This window comes from Prunus mume, linkage group LG6 (assembly GCF_029339155.1).
Source record: "Prunus mume cultivar Tortuosa linkage group LG6, ASM2933915v1, whole genome shotgun sequence".
Classification (NCBI taxonomy): domain Eukaryota; kingdom Viridiplantae; phylum Streptophyta; class Magnoliopsida; order Rosales; family Rosaceae; genus Prunus; species Prunus mume.
In genome coordinates this window covers 13,939,970-13,952,011 of record NC_142703.1, presented here as the reverse complement: position 1 = coordinate 13,952,011, position 12,042 = coordinate 13,939,970, and the positions used below count along the sequence as shown (strand labels likewise).

The 12,042-nt window shown below is 35.0% G+C and overlaps 2 protein-coding genes across 2 annotated transcripts; both read right to left on the bottom strand.

Moving 5' to 3' along the window:
* Nucleotides 1-4,231: 4,231 nt before the first annotated feature.
* On the bottom strand, nucleotides 4,232-5,453 carry LOC103335116 (serine/threonine-protein kinase ZRK1-like). Its single transcript, XM_089055069.1, has 3 exons — nucleotides 5,437-5,453; nucleotides 4,994-5,142; nucleotides 4,232-4,962 (listed from the first exon to the last, which is right to left on the bottom strand). The coding sequence occupies exons 1-3, from the start codon at nucleotides 5,451-5,453 to the stop codon at nucleotides 4,262-4,264; spliced, it is 867 nt and encodes a 288-aa protein (XP_088911195.1). The 3' UTR covers nucleotides 4,232-4,261.
* An 848-nt stretch (nucleotides 5,454-6,301) lies between these two features.
* Nucleotides 6,302-8,083, bottom strand: LOC148916186 (non-functional pseudokinase ZED1-like). Its single transcript, XM_089055556.1, has 2 exons — nucleotides 7,804-8,083; nucleotides 6,302-7,469 (listed from the first exon to the last, which is right to left on the bottom strand). Exons 1-2 carry the CDS (start codon nucleotides 7,818-7,820, stop codon nucleotides 6,440-6,442), a joined length of 1,047 nt encoding a protein of 348 aa, XP_088911682.1. The 5' UTR covers nucleotides 7,821-8,083; the 3' UTR covers nucleotides 6,302-6,439.
* Nucleotides 8,084-12,042: the final 3,959 nt, after the last annotated feature.

Below are 12,042 nucleotides of genomic sequence, written 5' to 3'. Positions count from 1 at the left end.
AGGCTTATTTATTATTTCACCTCCTGAAATTTTCTCACTTTACCACTTTCATCCATTTCCATCCACAAAACCGTTAAGTATATTGACGTGGCATGGACATTCTAGTAATTTTAGCTCCTTATCTTCTCTCTTCTCTCTCCCTATGGTATGCCCCTCTTTTCTCTCTCATCCCGTACCCAACCTCCATCGCACCCCACCCTCCTCCCTCTTCTCTCTTCTCTTTCTCTTTCTCTTATCTGCCTCTCTCTTCTCTCCCCTCCCTAGACCCAACCCCCAAAGCACTTCCATTGCATCCCAACCCCTCCCTCCTCCCTAAACTCAAACCCCCAACACACCTCCATCGCATCCCAACCCCTCCCCCCTCCTTCTGCCTCTCTCTCTCTCTCTCTCTCTCTCTCTCTCTCTCAAGAGAAGATGAGGAGTGGCTGTTGAGGAGTTTTTTTAAAAAAAATTGAGTAGTGGTGGTTTGGGTGTGTTTAGTAATTTCATGGAGGGTTAGGTTTGGGGGGTAGGGGTTGGGTCTGGCGAGGGGAGGGGAGAGAAGAGAGAGGTAGAGGAAGAGAGAGAAGAGAGAGAAGATGAGGAGCTAAAATTACTAAAATGCCCATGTCACGTCAACACACTTAACAATTATGTGAATAGAAATGGACGGAAATGGTAAAGTGAGAAAATTTCAGCAATTTTTAAAAATTCAGGGGGCTAAGTGAGAACATTTCAGTTTAAGAGAGGTAAAATGAGACCGAACGTTTATTCAGGGAGTAAAACAATAAATAAGCCTTAATTTTAATCAAAGTGGGAAGATGCATGGCAGCTTCGCAATTGAAGGGTGACTTGACTCCACCGTCCGCTCGGTGTTTTCAGAGTTATAACGCGTTTGCTTGGAGATCAAGGGGCCCATTTGGGGAGTTGGAATTTCCAAGTTGTAATTATCTAGAAACCACTCATTAATTATTCATTCAAAGTATATATCATCACCTTTTTCTAGTCATTGTCTTTACCGTGTTCCTTGCTTCCCCCAAACAATCACCGTTTGACTTGAAAGAAAAATTGCAATTTCAAGAAAACCTCAAATAATGAGAAAAATCTACACGAACTTCCACTGAACTTCCAGGTAGATGCCGGTTCACTAGTAGCAAAGTTAATTGAATTAGTTTTATGTGGCTCTTCTACTTTAACACATAGCTAATAAAGCACCTACTAAGAGCATTTCTACCCGTAAGCTCAGCCAGACAAAATGCCTCCTAGGCTTCCAAAACTGGCTCCAGTGGTCAATTTTTGTCCTGGCAACACATGGGGTCAACCAAGCATGGACAAGGTCCAAGGTAAGATCAGTCCCAACCCAACTCCTGCCCGCGGGCGATGATGTTAGCCTGACATCAGCAAATGAAAAAGTTCTGAAAAATTACCAAAATAATTCATTTGAGAATGAGTATTTTGAAGTTTATTGCTATGGTTAAGTCAACGATGCCATCGAATGATCAATGTTCAGTGCGGCCGACCAAAGCAATGTACATGAAATTACTATTTTCCCTTTTCATTATCAGACACAAAGAAAAACACAATTAGTCAATAACATACAAAGAAAGAAACAAGAAGAACTTGCCTTGAAATTGCTAGAGCACCAAAAATATGTACAACACAGCCCCACACAACCAACAGCTTCGGCTGAATAAACAGAGCAAACCCCTCTCCACTGCCTTCCTCATTTCCCAACCGCCTTCACATCAATCATGTCTGCCCTCACTCCTCCCAATGGATGTTACAAATGATAAAACAACAATTTCAAATACAATAAGACAAAGTAACATTTTTTAATCTTAATTTTATACCCCCACTTTCTTTTTATAAAAAAAAAAAAAAAAAAAAAAGTTCAAGGCCTTCCTCAAATTACCACTTTATGGTACGATGAATAAAACATTTATATGTGTTAAATCCATGAGACTAGTCAAGGTGGCGTTGAGGTTGTCATGAACTCAAGAATTAGAGAAGAAAAAAATTCGGATTAGAATAGGTTACGGGTTTGATTTGGAGTGTGACGTGCAAAAAAATATATTTTTAATAAAATTGTAAACATATTCATTTAATAAGTCGTTAATTAATCATAATTGTAAAGATTAAACGTCACCAAAATTGCATTGAGTGGAGGCTCTATTTATAAATTCAACTAAATAAATCATAAGTGTAGTTTTCGAGTGATTATAATTATTAAACATGGAAAGAGAAGATGCATGCTATGAGTGGGAAATGATACTCGAAAAGGGCCTTTGTTGACCGTGGACTCTAGTTATATGAGTCTGAGGAGCAATCTATTTTCAATCATGTGCGCATCAACCTGCGCGGCACCCGCTTCTTCCTGATGAATGAGAAAGGCTGCCTGCCAGAATTTGGACTACAAAACAAATCTATATGATATCTCTACCAGCCAACCACAGGCTTGTCTTTGTTTCTTGTATGTTTTGACTTCTGAAGTAGACATTTTGAATTCTCTGCCCAAACAAAAACCCAAAACCACTACTGACATTTTTGACATATGTATAACGTATGGAGCACCCATTAAATCCCCATTCATACAGTGTAGAGTTTGATAGAAATGACGAGGGAAGAGAAGAGAGAGAGAGAGAGAGAGAGAGAGACACGACTTCATTGCTTACATGAATCACACATATAGTCTAGTCGATACATCTACAAGTCAATACATAATAATCACTATATGTAGGCCTAAATTTTCTATTTGATTTTTGCTTCAGGATTTGCGTGGAAAGAACTACACCATGTAAAACATCAGATCAGATGCTTTTTGACAAGGCAGTCAAAGTTGATTCTGTATTGTACTATGATATGTTTGAGCGGGAGTGTTGAAGTCATGGATTAACTTGTATTGCATATGATTAATTTTTATCGTAACACCATCATGTGATGTACATATTACACTTTTATTCTACTCGTATTATAATATGTGTGTGATTTGAGATCAAGAATCAGTTGTTTTCTGGATAATTTGGCTGTATGTTTAAAGTAAAGACTTAACTGACTTGCTTTCCTTTGGAATTTGCAAACCAGACTTAACTGGCTTACCAGACTTAACAATATATATATATAGGGTTTAGCCCATCACATCCTTCTTAAATGCTAATCCAGATAGCTTCTAGCTGTGCCCTATTAAATGGTAATCGGCTCTGGGTGTTGTTGCTTGCTTCAACAAGCAAGAAGTTTGAAATTTCAATTTTATTTTCGAAGATTAAATAAACATTAATCCAAAATAATTGGACAAAAATGGCGTGATATGACATCGTGGGAAAGTTGCTGAGAAAATGAGAGGACGATGTAAGCCAGAGGAGAGGAAAAGGAAACACAAACAAGTGATGTAATCTTGTTTTTCAAAATGTTTCTTTAATTAAATTTTTATATTTTTTCTTTAATTTTACATCTCAAAGATTAATCTAATACTTTTATATATCTCTATTTTTCATCCGTCCAACTTAGATTTTTAATATAAAAGAAAGTAACATAAGGAGTGTAAATGAAATAAAAGAAACCTGTAAGGACTGATTGCAATTACACCAAACCTCATATAGTGTAACTGAAATTGTCCGTCTTATGTATTTGTTGGGAAGAAGATCCACAGAAGCTTCCTCCAATTCCTTTTCGTACACTATCAGAAATCGACACCAAGTAACTGAAAAAATCACGAGGTCAGGGTTTATAATTGAGAGAAAACTGTGAAATTGGTGTAATTATATATGCACTTTGAGGACAAGACCAAATTGAGAAGATGCATAATGCCAAGGAAAATAGTAATTTGCTGATACTATAAGAAGATGCATGGCCTGATGGGATCCTCGGATAGCATGCTTCTATTCTTTAAGAATGATCTCGCCCTTTCCTCCTCTGTGAATCATGGAATCAATGAGAGCCTGATACGTATTTATACGTATAGGTCATCAAACACAATCACAAAGAATGAAATAAATTGATCACACATGGAGCCATTAATGTTCCTACACCCTACAGATAAGTTGAATTGTGTAGTAAAAACATTTTGAACTTCACAAGTGAAATTCAAACAGATCAAGTCAGAGCGTGGTGCTTTGCTCGAAAACTTTCATAATTTTTCACAATATAACTCAATTATACAAGTGTATATATTCTTCTAATACAGATAGAATAGCATCAACCCTTCACCATTTGAAGGACTGAGTTTCCAAACTACAATTTGATACGGCATAACAAATGTAATGGATAAATTATTTAAGCTAGCTAGCTAAGGGAAGATGGACTTCTCAATTCGAACAAGTTCTTTGGCCACATAAATCATTTTTGGCCTTTCTTCAGTTTGGTTTTGGATGCATGACAGTGCAAGTGCTAAAAAATCCTGCAGTTGCTGTTGTGCATGCCCATCTGCCCCTACCTCCTGTAATATTTTAGGATCCACAATTGTCTGAATTTGAGTCTCGCCATCAGAAACATGAAATTTCGGATTTGCAGTAATGTCCAGTCCTCCTGCTTGAGTGCTATATGCAGCTCTTTGCGTAAGGAGTACAAGGTAGTCGCGGTCAGTGTACCCAGATGCCCTTATTTTGTTATCGCCTTTGACATGGGATTGCTTAGGAGGATCCTTTATGGAGAATGAAAAGTTGGAGAGTTTGGGAACATAGTCATCATCCAACAAAATGCAGGTGGATCTCAGATTCCTATGAAAGATGGGTCTAGAAAAGGTGGTATGGAGATATGTAAGTGCATTAGCAAGCTGCTTCGCAATATGCAATCTAGTTTTCCATGGTAACAAGGATTGACCTCCATTAGCCGCGCTTAAACTTCCATCATCCCTGAGAACTCCTTTTGCTGAATTTTCATGCACCAGAGCTGGTAGAGGGAACTCTAAGCAGCAACCTAATAATTTCAAAGCATTCTTATGGGAGCTCATCTGCATTGATATCACGAATATCACGAATAGCACGAGACCTAACATCATCATTGTCCTTGTCATTCTTACGGATAATGTACTTCCTAATGATAATTGTTCGGTTGTCTAGAACACCCTTGAAAATTTGGCAGTCTCCATCATCTTGTATGATGCGAGAAAGATCGAAGTTGTTGGTAGCCCTGACGAGCTCAGCAGCTGAGTAAGAGCGAATAGGTATCCTATCTTGCTTCCGTTATCCAAGAATGATCCTTCTCTTTCCTTGTTGTTCTTGCTCGAACGTGGAAACAATGAGAACCTAATACATACATATATAGGTAAAACACAAACGCACAAGAATGAATAATTACAACCACAGTTGCTTTCATTTTGTTCTTTAGAACTTCACATGAAATCCAAAGATATCACATAAAATTTTGATTTTGAATTTTAATACAAGCAATAGTCTAGGTGCCATGGTTATTCTCACCAATGTAACCCATTAAAAAAAAAAAAAAAAACAGAACATAACTTACAAGGCTTTGGATGTCATTGTTTAGCACCCAGGCCCCTTAGAACTGGACTCAGATTGCCCCAAGTAAACAATTTTTATTTGTTTGAGAAATACAATGGGACGCAAAGAAGAACCAATGTTTTACTTATTTATTTATTTGTTTATTAAATACTAGTACGCGCATGTGAGAGATTTTTATTTTTTACATGCGGGATCCATTTATTTATTTAGTATCATGCACGCTCCGCCAATTTATAGGTTCTTAGAGCATCCACAATGATGCTCTCTATTTCTTAGTTAAAATTTGGCTAAAAATATAAAAAAGCTATTTTAGGAGCTCTCTAAAAAATTTCAACTCTAACTATACTCCCAAATTTGGAGAGTCATAAATACTATAACTCTTTTTTTATTGGTCCATCTCTATTAAAAAATAAAATAAAAAATAGTTAGCATTAAATAAAGATTTGAAATACTCATTAAATAAAGCAGATTAAATTATAGGGAGCCACTAGAGTCCTTTCTCTCTCCTCATTTAGGAGCTCTAGATGACTCCTATTTTAGAGATGGATAGGGGCGTGATTAGAGTTGCATTTTCTATTCCTCCCTAAAATTTGTCTAAGGAGGTGATTTAGGGAGTCCATTGTGGATGCTCTTAGGTATTTTTCGCAATTGCATGTTTTTTTTTTAAAAAAAAACCCATAATTTCTTAAGTCATAAATCAAAATTTTTGAAATAATCTTATAATTAAATCACAAGAAAAAGAAAAAAGAAAATAAAAAAAAGAAACAGCGGTGGGCACGTGAAGATGAGCAGACGAAGGGACACACGCGTTGGCTCTTGGTTGGAGAGAAAGGAAGTTTTAAAAAAAAAATTGGGTTGGGTTTCAGCCCCATCTACGACATGGACGACATAAAATAAAAACACACTTGAATAGCCTATTTTCGTCTTACAAACTACAAACTGGTAACCTCTTCTAGATCCACATGCATAGTAAATGTAGTACATAAATTAATTAAGCTAGCTAGCTAAGACAAGATAGACTTGTCAATTCGTACAAGTTCTTTGGCCACATCAATCATATCTGGCCTTGCTTCCGTTTTCTCTTGGATGCACAACAATGCCAGTGCTAGGAAATCCTGCAGTTGCTGTTGTGCTTGCTCATCTCCCCCGACTTCCTTAAGGATTTTAGGGTCCGCAATTGTCTCTATTTGAATCTGTCCATCAGAAACATTAAGTTTCGGATTTTCAGTAAGGCATTCAAGCACATTTCGTGCCTCATTCCAATATGTAGCTCTTCGTCGCATCAAAAATACAAGTAAAAGCACACCAAAGCTATAAACATCAGTTTTTTCTGAACTTATATGATGTTTTTGGTAATAAGGGTCCCCGTACCCTACTGTCCATTTTGCGAAATTTTCTTGAACATACAATTGGTCAGGAGGAATGGTTATGGAGTCTGAAAAGTCGAAGAGTTTGGGAACGTAGTCATCGTCCAACAAAATGCAGGTGGGACTCAGATTCCTATGAACGATGGGCCTTGGAAATGCAGTATGGAGGTATGTAAGTGCACTGGCAAGTTGCCTTGCAATACGCAGTCTGGTTTTCCAAGGTAATAATTCATTATCCACTACTAAACTCCCATGATTGTTGAGAAGTCCTTTTCCTGCATTTTCAAACACCAAAGCTGGTCCATCGAACTCTAAGCAGCAGCCTAATAATTTCAAGGAATTCTTATGGGTGCTCATCTGCATTGATATGATAATATCACGAATAGCCTTGTCGACATAATGCTTCTTAATGATAACTGTTCGGTCATCTAGAATACCCCTGTACAAGTCTGCGAAGGGTGATCCATCTATCACGCAAGAAGGATCAAAGTTGTTGGTAGCTCTGATGAGCTCAGAAGCAGAGTAACAACGAATAGGATGAGATTTTCCATCACAAGAAGCAATTAGATCCTTTAGTAACATGCTTCCATTCTTCAAGAATGATCTCTTTCTTTCCTCCTTTTCCTCCTTTTCCTCCTTTCGCTTTACACATGGAATGATTGAGAACCTGACATATATGTAGACGCACACAAGAGCGCACACAACGCACAAAGGAATGAATAAGAAATGGATGAAATGAAAATAAATAATCTAATCCCAATTCTCAAGAAAAGACATAGCATTAGCACCCAAACTTTGCTTTCATATTGTTCTTTAGAACTTTACATGAAATCCAAACAGATCAAATCTCAGCTTTCATATATTTCTTACAAACTGAGAAACAACAATAATACTCAGTTTTATGGATGGAAGAAAAAAAAAATACTTACTAAAAAAACCTTGAAGGAAAGGAAAGCTATATATTTTTGTTAAACGATTAAAACCAGGGAAAAAAAACTTACAAGGTTTTGGATGCCATTGTTTACACTTGAAATTTCTGTGTTTAGCACACAGGCCCCTTAGAACTGGACTCGGATTGCCCCAAAGTAAACAGTAATTTGTTGATATCTCCTCCCTGTATGCCGCAGATTTCGTGGTCAAGCAACGGTAATTTGTATAATCAAATTGGGAAGATGCATGGCAGCTGCGCCCAACTGAAGGGTAGATCTCTTGACTTGACTCCACTTGCATGGCACCTGGTGTACCGATACACCCAGATTTTTTTTTTTAAATGAAACCTGTTGTTCAAGTTGCTCGGTTCCAGCTTTTCTTCTTTTCTTTGTTGGAGTTCCAAGTTTTTTTTAATATTTAATCTTTGTCCTTTTTTTAAGGAAAGAAACTTTGTCTTATTCAAAAAATTTTTTGTCGAAATGTCTTATTTAATTTTAGATAAAGTAATCTTAACCCAACTAACCCAATCAAATTTTAAAACTTTATATAAATCCAATAAACCAATTTTTTTTTTTTTATTAACTCGTAACCAAAAATAATAATAACTACAAATTTGTTGGGTATAAAATAATTATGTTGGTTACACAGAAATTTAAAAAAACTAAAGGAACTTAAGAGAAACAAATAGAACGTCACTGCAACTGTTCATAGTCCCATGATGTTGTGGTTTTTCTCTTTTTTTTAAAACTAAAATACTGATTTTAAAACAATACTTTTATAATGAACAAACTTGTAATTTTTTTATTTTTTTATTTTTAAAGAAACGTTGTGTTTTTTTTTTGGGATAAAAGAAACATTTATTGTAGACCTATAAACGGGTTGGATTCGGATCAAATATACCTCGATCTAAATACGAATTCATTTATAATCGAATTATCGGAATCGAATCATATTTGGACTATCGGATTGCACTTATCAATCCATATCCGTTACGCATCGGATTCATATCAAATCTGATTTATTTTGTGACGTACAAAAAATCAAAATTTCATTAGTAGTCTCGTTCTTTTATTGTATTTATCTACTTTTTATATCAATCTTTAATATTTTATCAAAATAATTAGTTTTAAGTGTATCATTGGTGCATGTAAAACTAAAATTACCCATTTATAGATATAAAATATTAATATAAATCCAAGAAAAACTAAATTATAATTCTGCCATTTACAAAGTTAAGATATGGTTTACAAGATTATGGAGGTCTATGTCCATAATAGTGTAAACGTTATCCTTAATGTTGTAACCCTTGTATTTACAATTACAAGCATAAGGACCAATTGTCCTTCTCCAAGGTCCACTTTGCAATTGCCATTCCACTTTGCAAATGATGACTGACTGATTGGCAATTGCCAAACTATCTTTGAGCATTCCCTAACATTGTAAATTTTATCCATAATCTTGTAATAACAAGGGTATACAATATTAAGGACTCATATTACAACATTTGAAACATAAACATTCCATACAATTGAAACGTCTATCGTTAATTTTGTAGATTACAAGATTCAGATTCGCATTTACAAGTTCTTGCACTGTGATTACAATGTTAAAGTTCACTTTAATCCATAATATTGTAATAGTCTAATTTACAATGAAAATGATGTCGATGACAATATTAAGGTTTGATTTGACCTTAAACAAGTAAAATTGTTTGTTATTCTTTTAAAAACTAGAATTTACAATATTATGACTCATGTTACAGTTTTTGGGACCTTAGAGTTCCATAAGATTGTAAAGGTTATCCCTAAGCTTGTAAAAACAATGGTTTACAACCTTAAGGATTCATATTAAAATGTTTGGCACATGAGTTCTCTAACATTTTAAATTTTATCCATAATCTTGTAATAACAGAGATTTACAACATTAAGGACTCATGTTGCAGTTTTTGGAACCTTAGAGTTCCATACAATTGTAAGGGTTATCCCTAAGCTTGTAAAAACAATGGTTTACAACCTTAAGGAATCATATTAAAATTTTTGCCACATGAGAGTTCTCTAACATTTTAAATTTGATCCATAATCTTGTAATAACAGAGGTTTACAACATTAAGGACTCAGTTTACAGTTTTTGGGACCTTAGGGTTCTATACAATTGTAAAGGTTATCCCTAAGCTAAAAACAATGGTTTACAACCTTAAGGAATCATATTAAAATGTTTGGCACATGAGAGTTCTCTAAAATTTTAAATTTGATCCATAATATTGCAATAACAGAGGTTTACAACATTAAGGACTCGGTTTACAGTTTTTGGGACCTTAGGGTTCCATACAATTGTAAACGTTATCCCTAAGCTTGTAAAAACAATGGTTTACAACCTCAAGGAATCATATTAAAATGTTTGGCACATGAGAGTTCTCTAATATTTTAAAATTTATTCATAATCTTGTAATAACATGAGTTTACAATATTAAGGACTTATATTACAATGTTTGGCACCTAAACGTTCTGTCACATTGCAAAGTCTATCCTTAATATTTTAGATTACAAGATTTGGGTTCGAATTTATGAGCTTTTGCCCCGTAATTACAAGAATAAGGTTTACTCTAATCCATAATATTGTAATAGCCTAATTTACAATGAAAATGATGTCGATTACAACATTAAGGTTTGGTTGGACCTTAAAAAAGTAAAATTGTTCTTAGTTTTTGTAAAAACCAGGATTGACAACATTAATGATTCATGTTGTAGTTTTTGGGACTTGAGAGTTTCATGACATTATAAAGGTTATCCATATGCTTGTAAAACCATTGGTTTACAACCTTAAGGAATCATATTAAAATGTTCTATGTGGCTCTTTCTACTTTACACATAGCGAAGAAAGCACCTGCTAAGTACATGCCAAAATACCATTTCCTCCCCCTTCATGATCAAGCACAACCAAAAAGGAAGCCCTATTAAAAATACAAGCAACTTGGGTCATTGTGACAAAATCACAAACACCTACCATGCCAACAGAAAAAAAAACCCTCAAGGTAACTGAAAAAATAAAAATAAAAAGTGAAAAACTTACAAGAATATGAATGACATTTTTTCAACTTCAAATCTCTGTGTTTAGCACCAAGAAAATAGTAATATGTTGATATCTCCTCCCATTCTACTATAGATTTCGTGTTCAAGCACCAGTTTAGCTCTTTACTCTCACTCTGTCTGAGTGCAAGCTCAACGCCCGGTTATGAATAGTAGGAAATAACGTGCACCACCTAACTTCAAAACAAAATATAAAAAATAAAAAATAAAAAGATTTATCTTTTTCAGATACAAAAATTGTCATAAACATTATTTCACATTTAAAAGAGAAAAAAATTAAAGATATCAAAGTCATGAAAATTTCGATTGAAAGCTTGTGTCAAAGTCTCTGAGGTTGATTGAGCATAGGATGCTTGCTTTTGTAAACTATCAGAAATCGACACCAAGTAACCCAAAAAATCACAAGGTCAAAATTTTCTAATTTTGGTCGCAAATGATCCTTGTAGATGTTTCAAAAGGTGGCCTATTCCGCGTGGACCCTTGTTTTAAAGGATAACCAACCCATCACATCCTTCTTAAATGCTAATCCGGACAGCTTCTAGCCGAGCCCTATTAAATGCTAATCTGCTCTGGGTGTGGTTGCTGGCTTCAACAAGCAAGAAGTTTGAAATTTAAATTTTATTTTCGAAGATTAAATAAACATTAATCCAAAATAATTGGACAAAGATGGCGTGATATGACAATGTGGGAAAGTTGCTGAGAAAATGAGAGGACGATGTAAGCAAGTGATGTAATCTTGTTCTTCAAAACTTTAATTAAATTTTTATATATTTTCTTTAATTTTACATCTCAAAGATTAATCTAATACTTTTATTTATTATATATCTCTATTTTTCATCCGTCAAACTTAGATTTTTAATAAAAGAAAGTAACATAAGGAGTAAGGTCTGATTGCAATTACACCAAACCTCATATGGTGTAACTGAAATTGTCCGTTTTATGTATTTGTTGGGAAGAAGATGCACGGAAGCTTCCTCCAATTCCTTCAATAGAAAGAAAATAGGTTGCCTTCCCCTCTATTCCCATGCCGATTTGGGATATCAAGAAAGGACCACACGCATTGGGAAGATAGTCAGAAAGAAGATAAAAACAAAGTAGATGTGAGATGAGAGAATTGCTTGAAATGATGACTTCATTTTCCCTGATTTTAGTGTGAGTCATCTTCTTTTTTCTTTGTCCATTTTTTTTTCCGAGTTACACATGATGCTTTCAAGAAATGTTTTT

Excerpts from the sequence above, each read along its gene's own strand:
- LOC103335116 (XM_089055069.1), bottom strand. Across the intron at positions 4,963-4,993 it reads CATTAGGAAGTACATTATCC|GTCTCGTGCTATTCGTGATA; the intron begins GTAAGAATGACA and ends TGATGATGTTAG.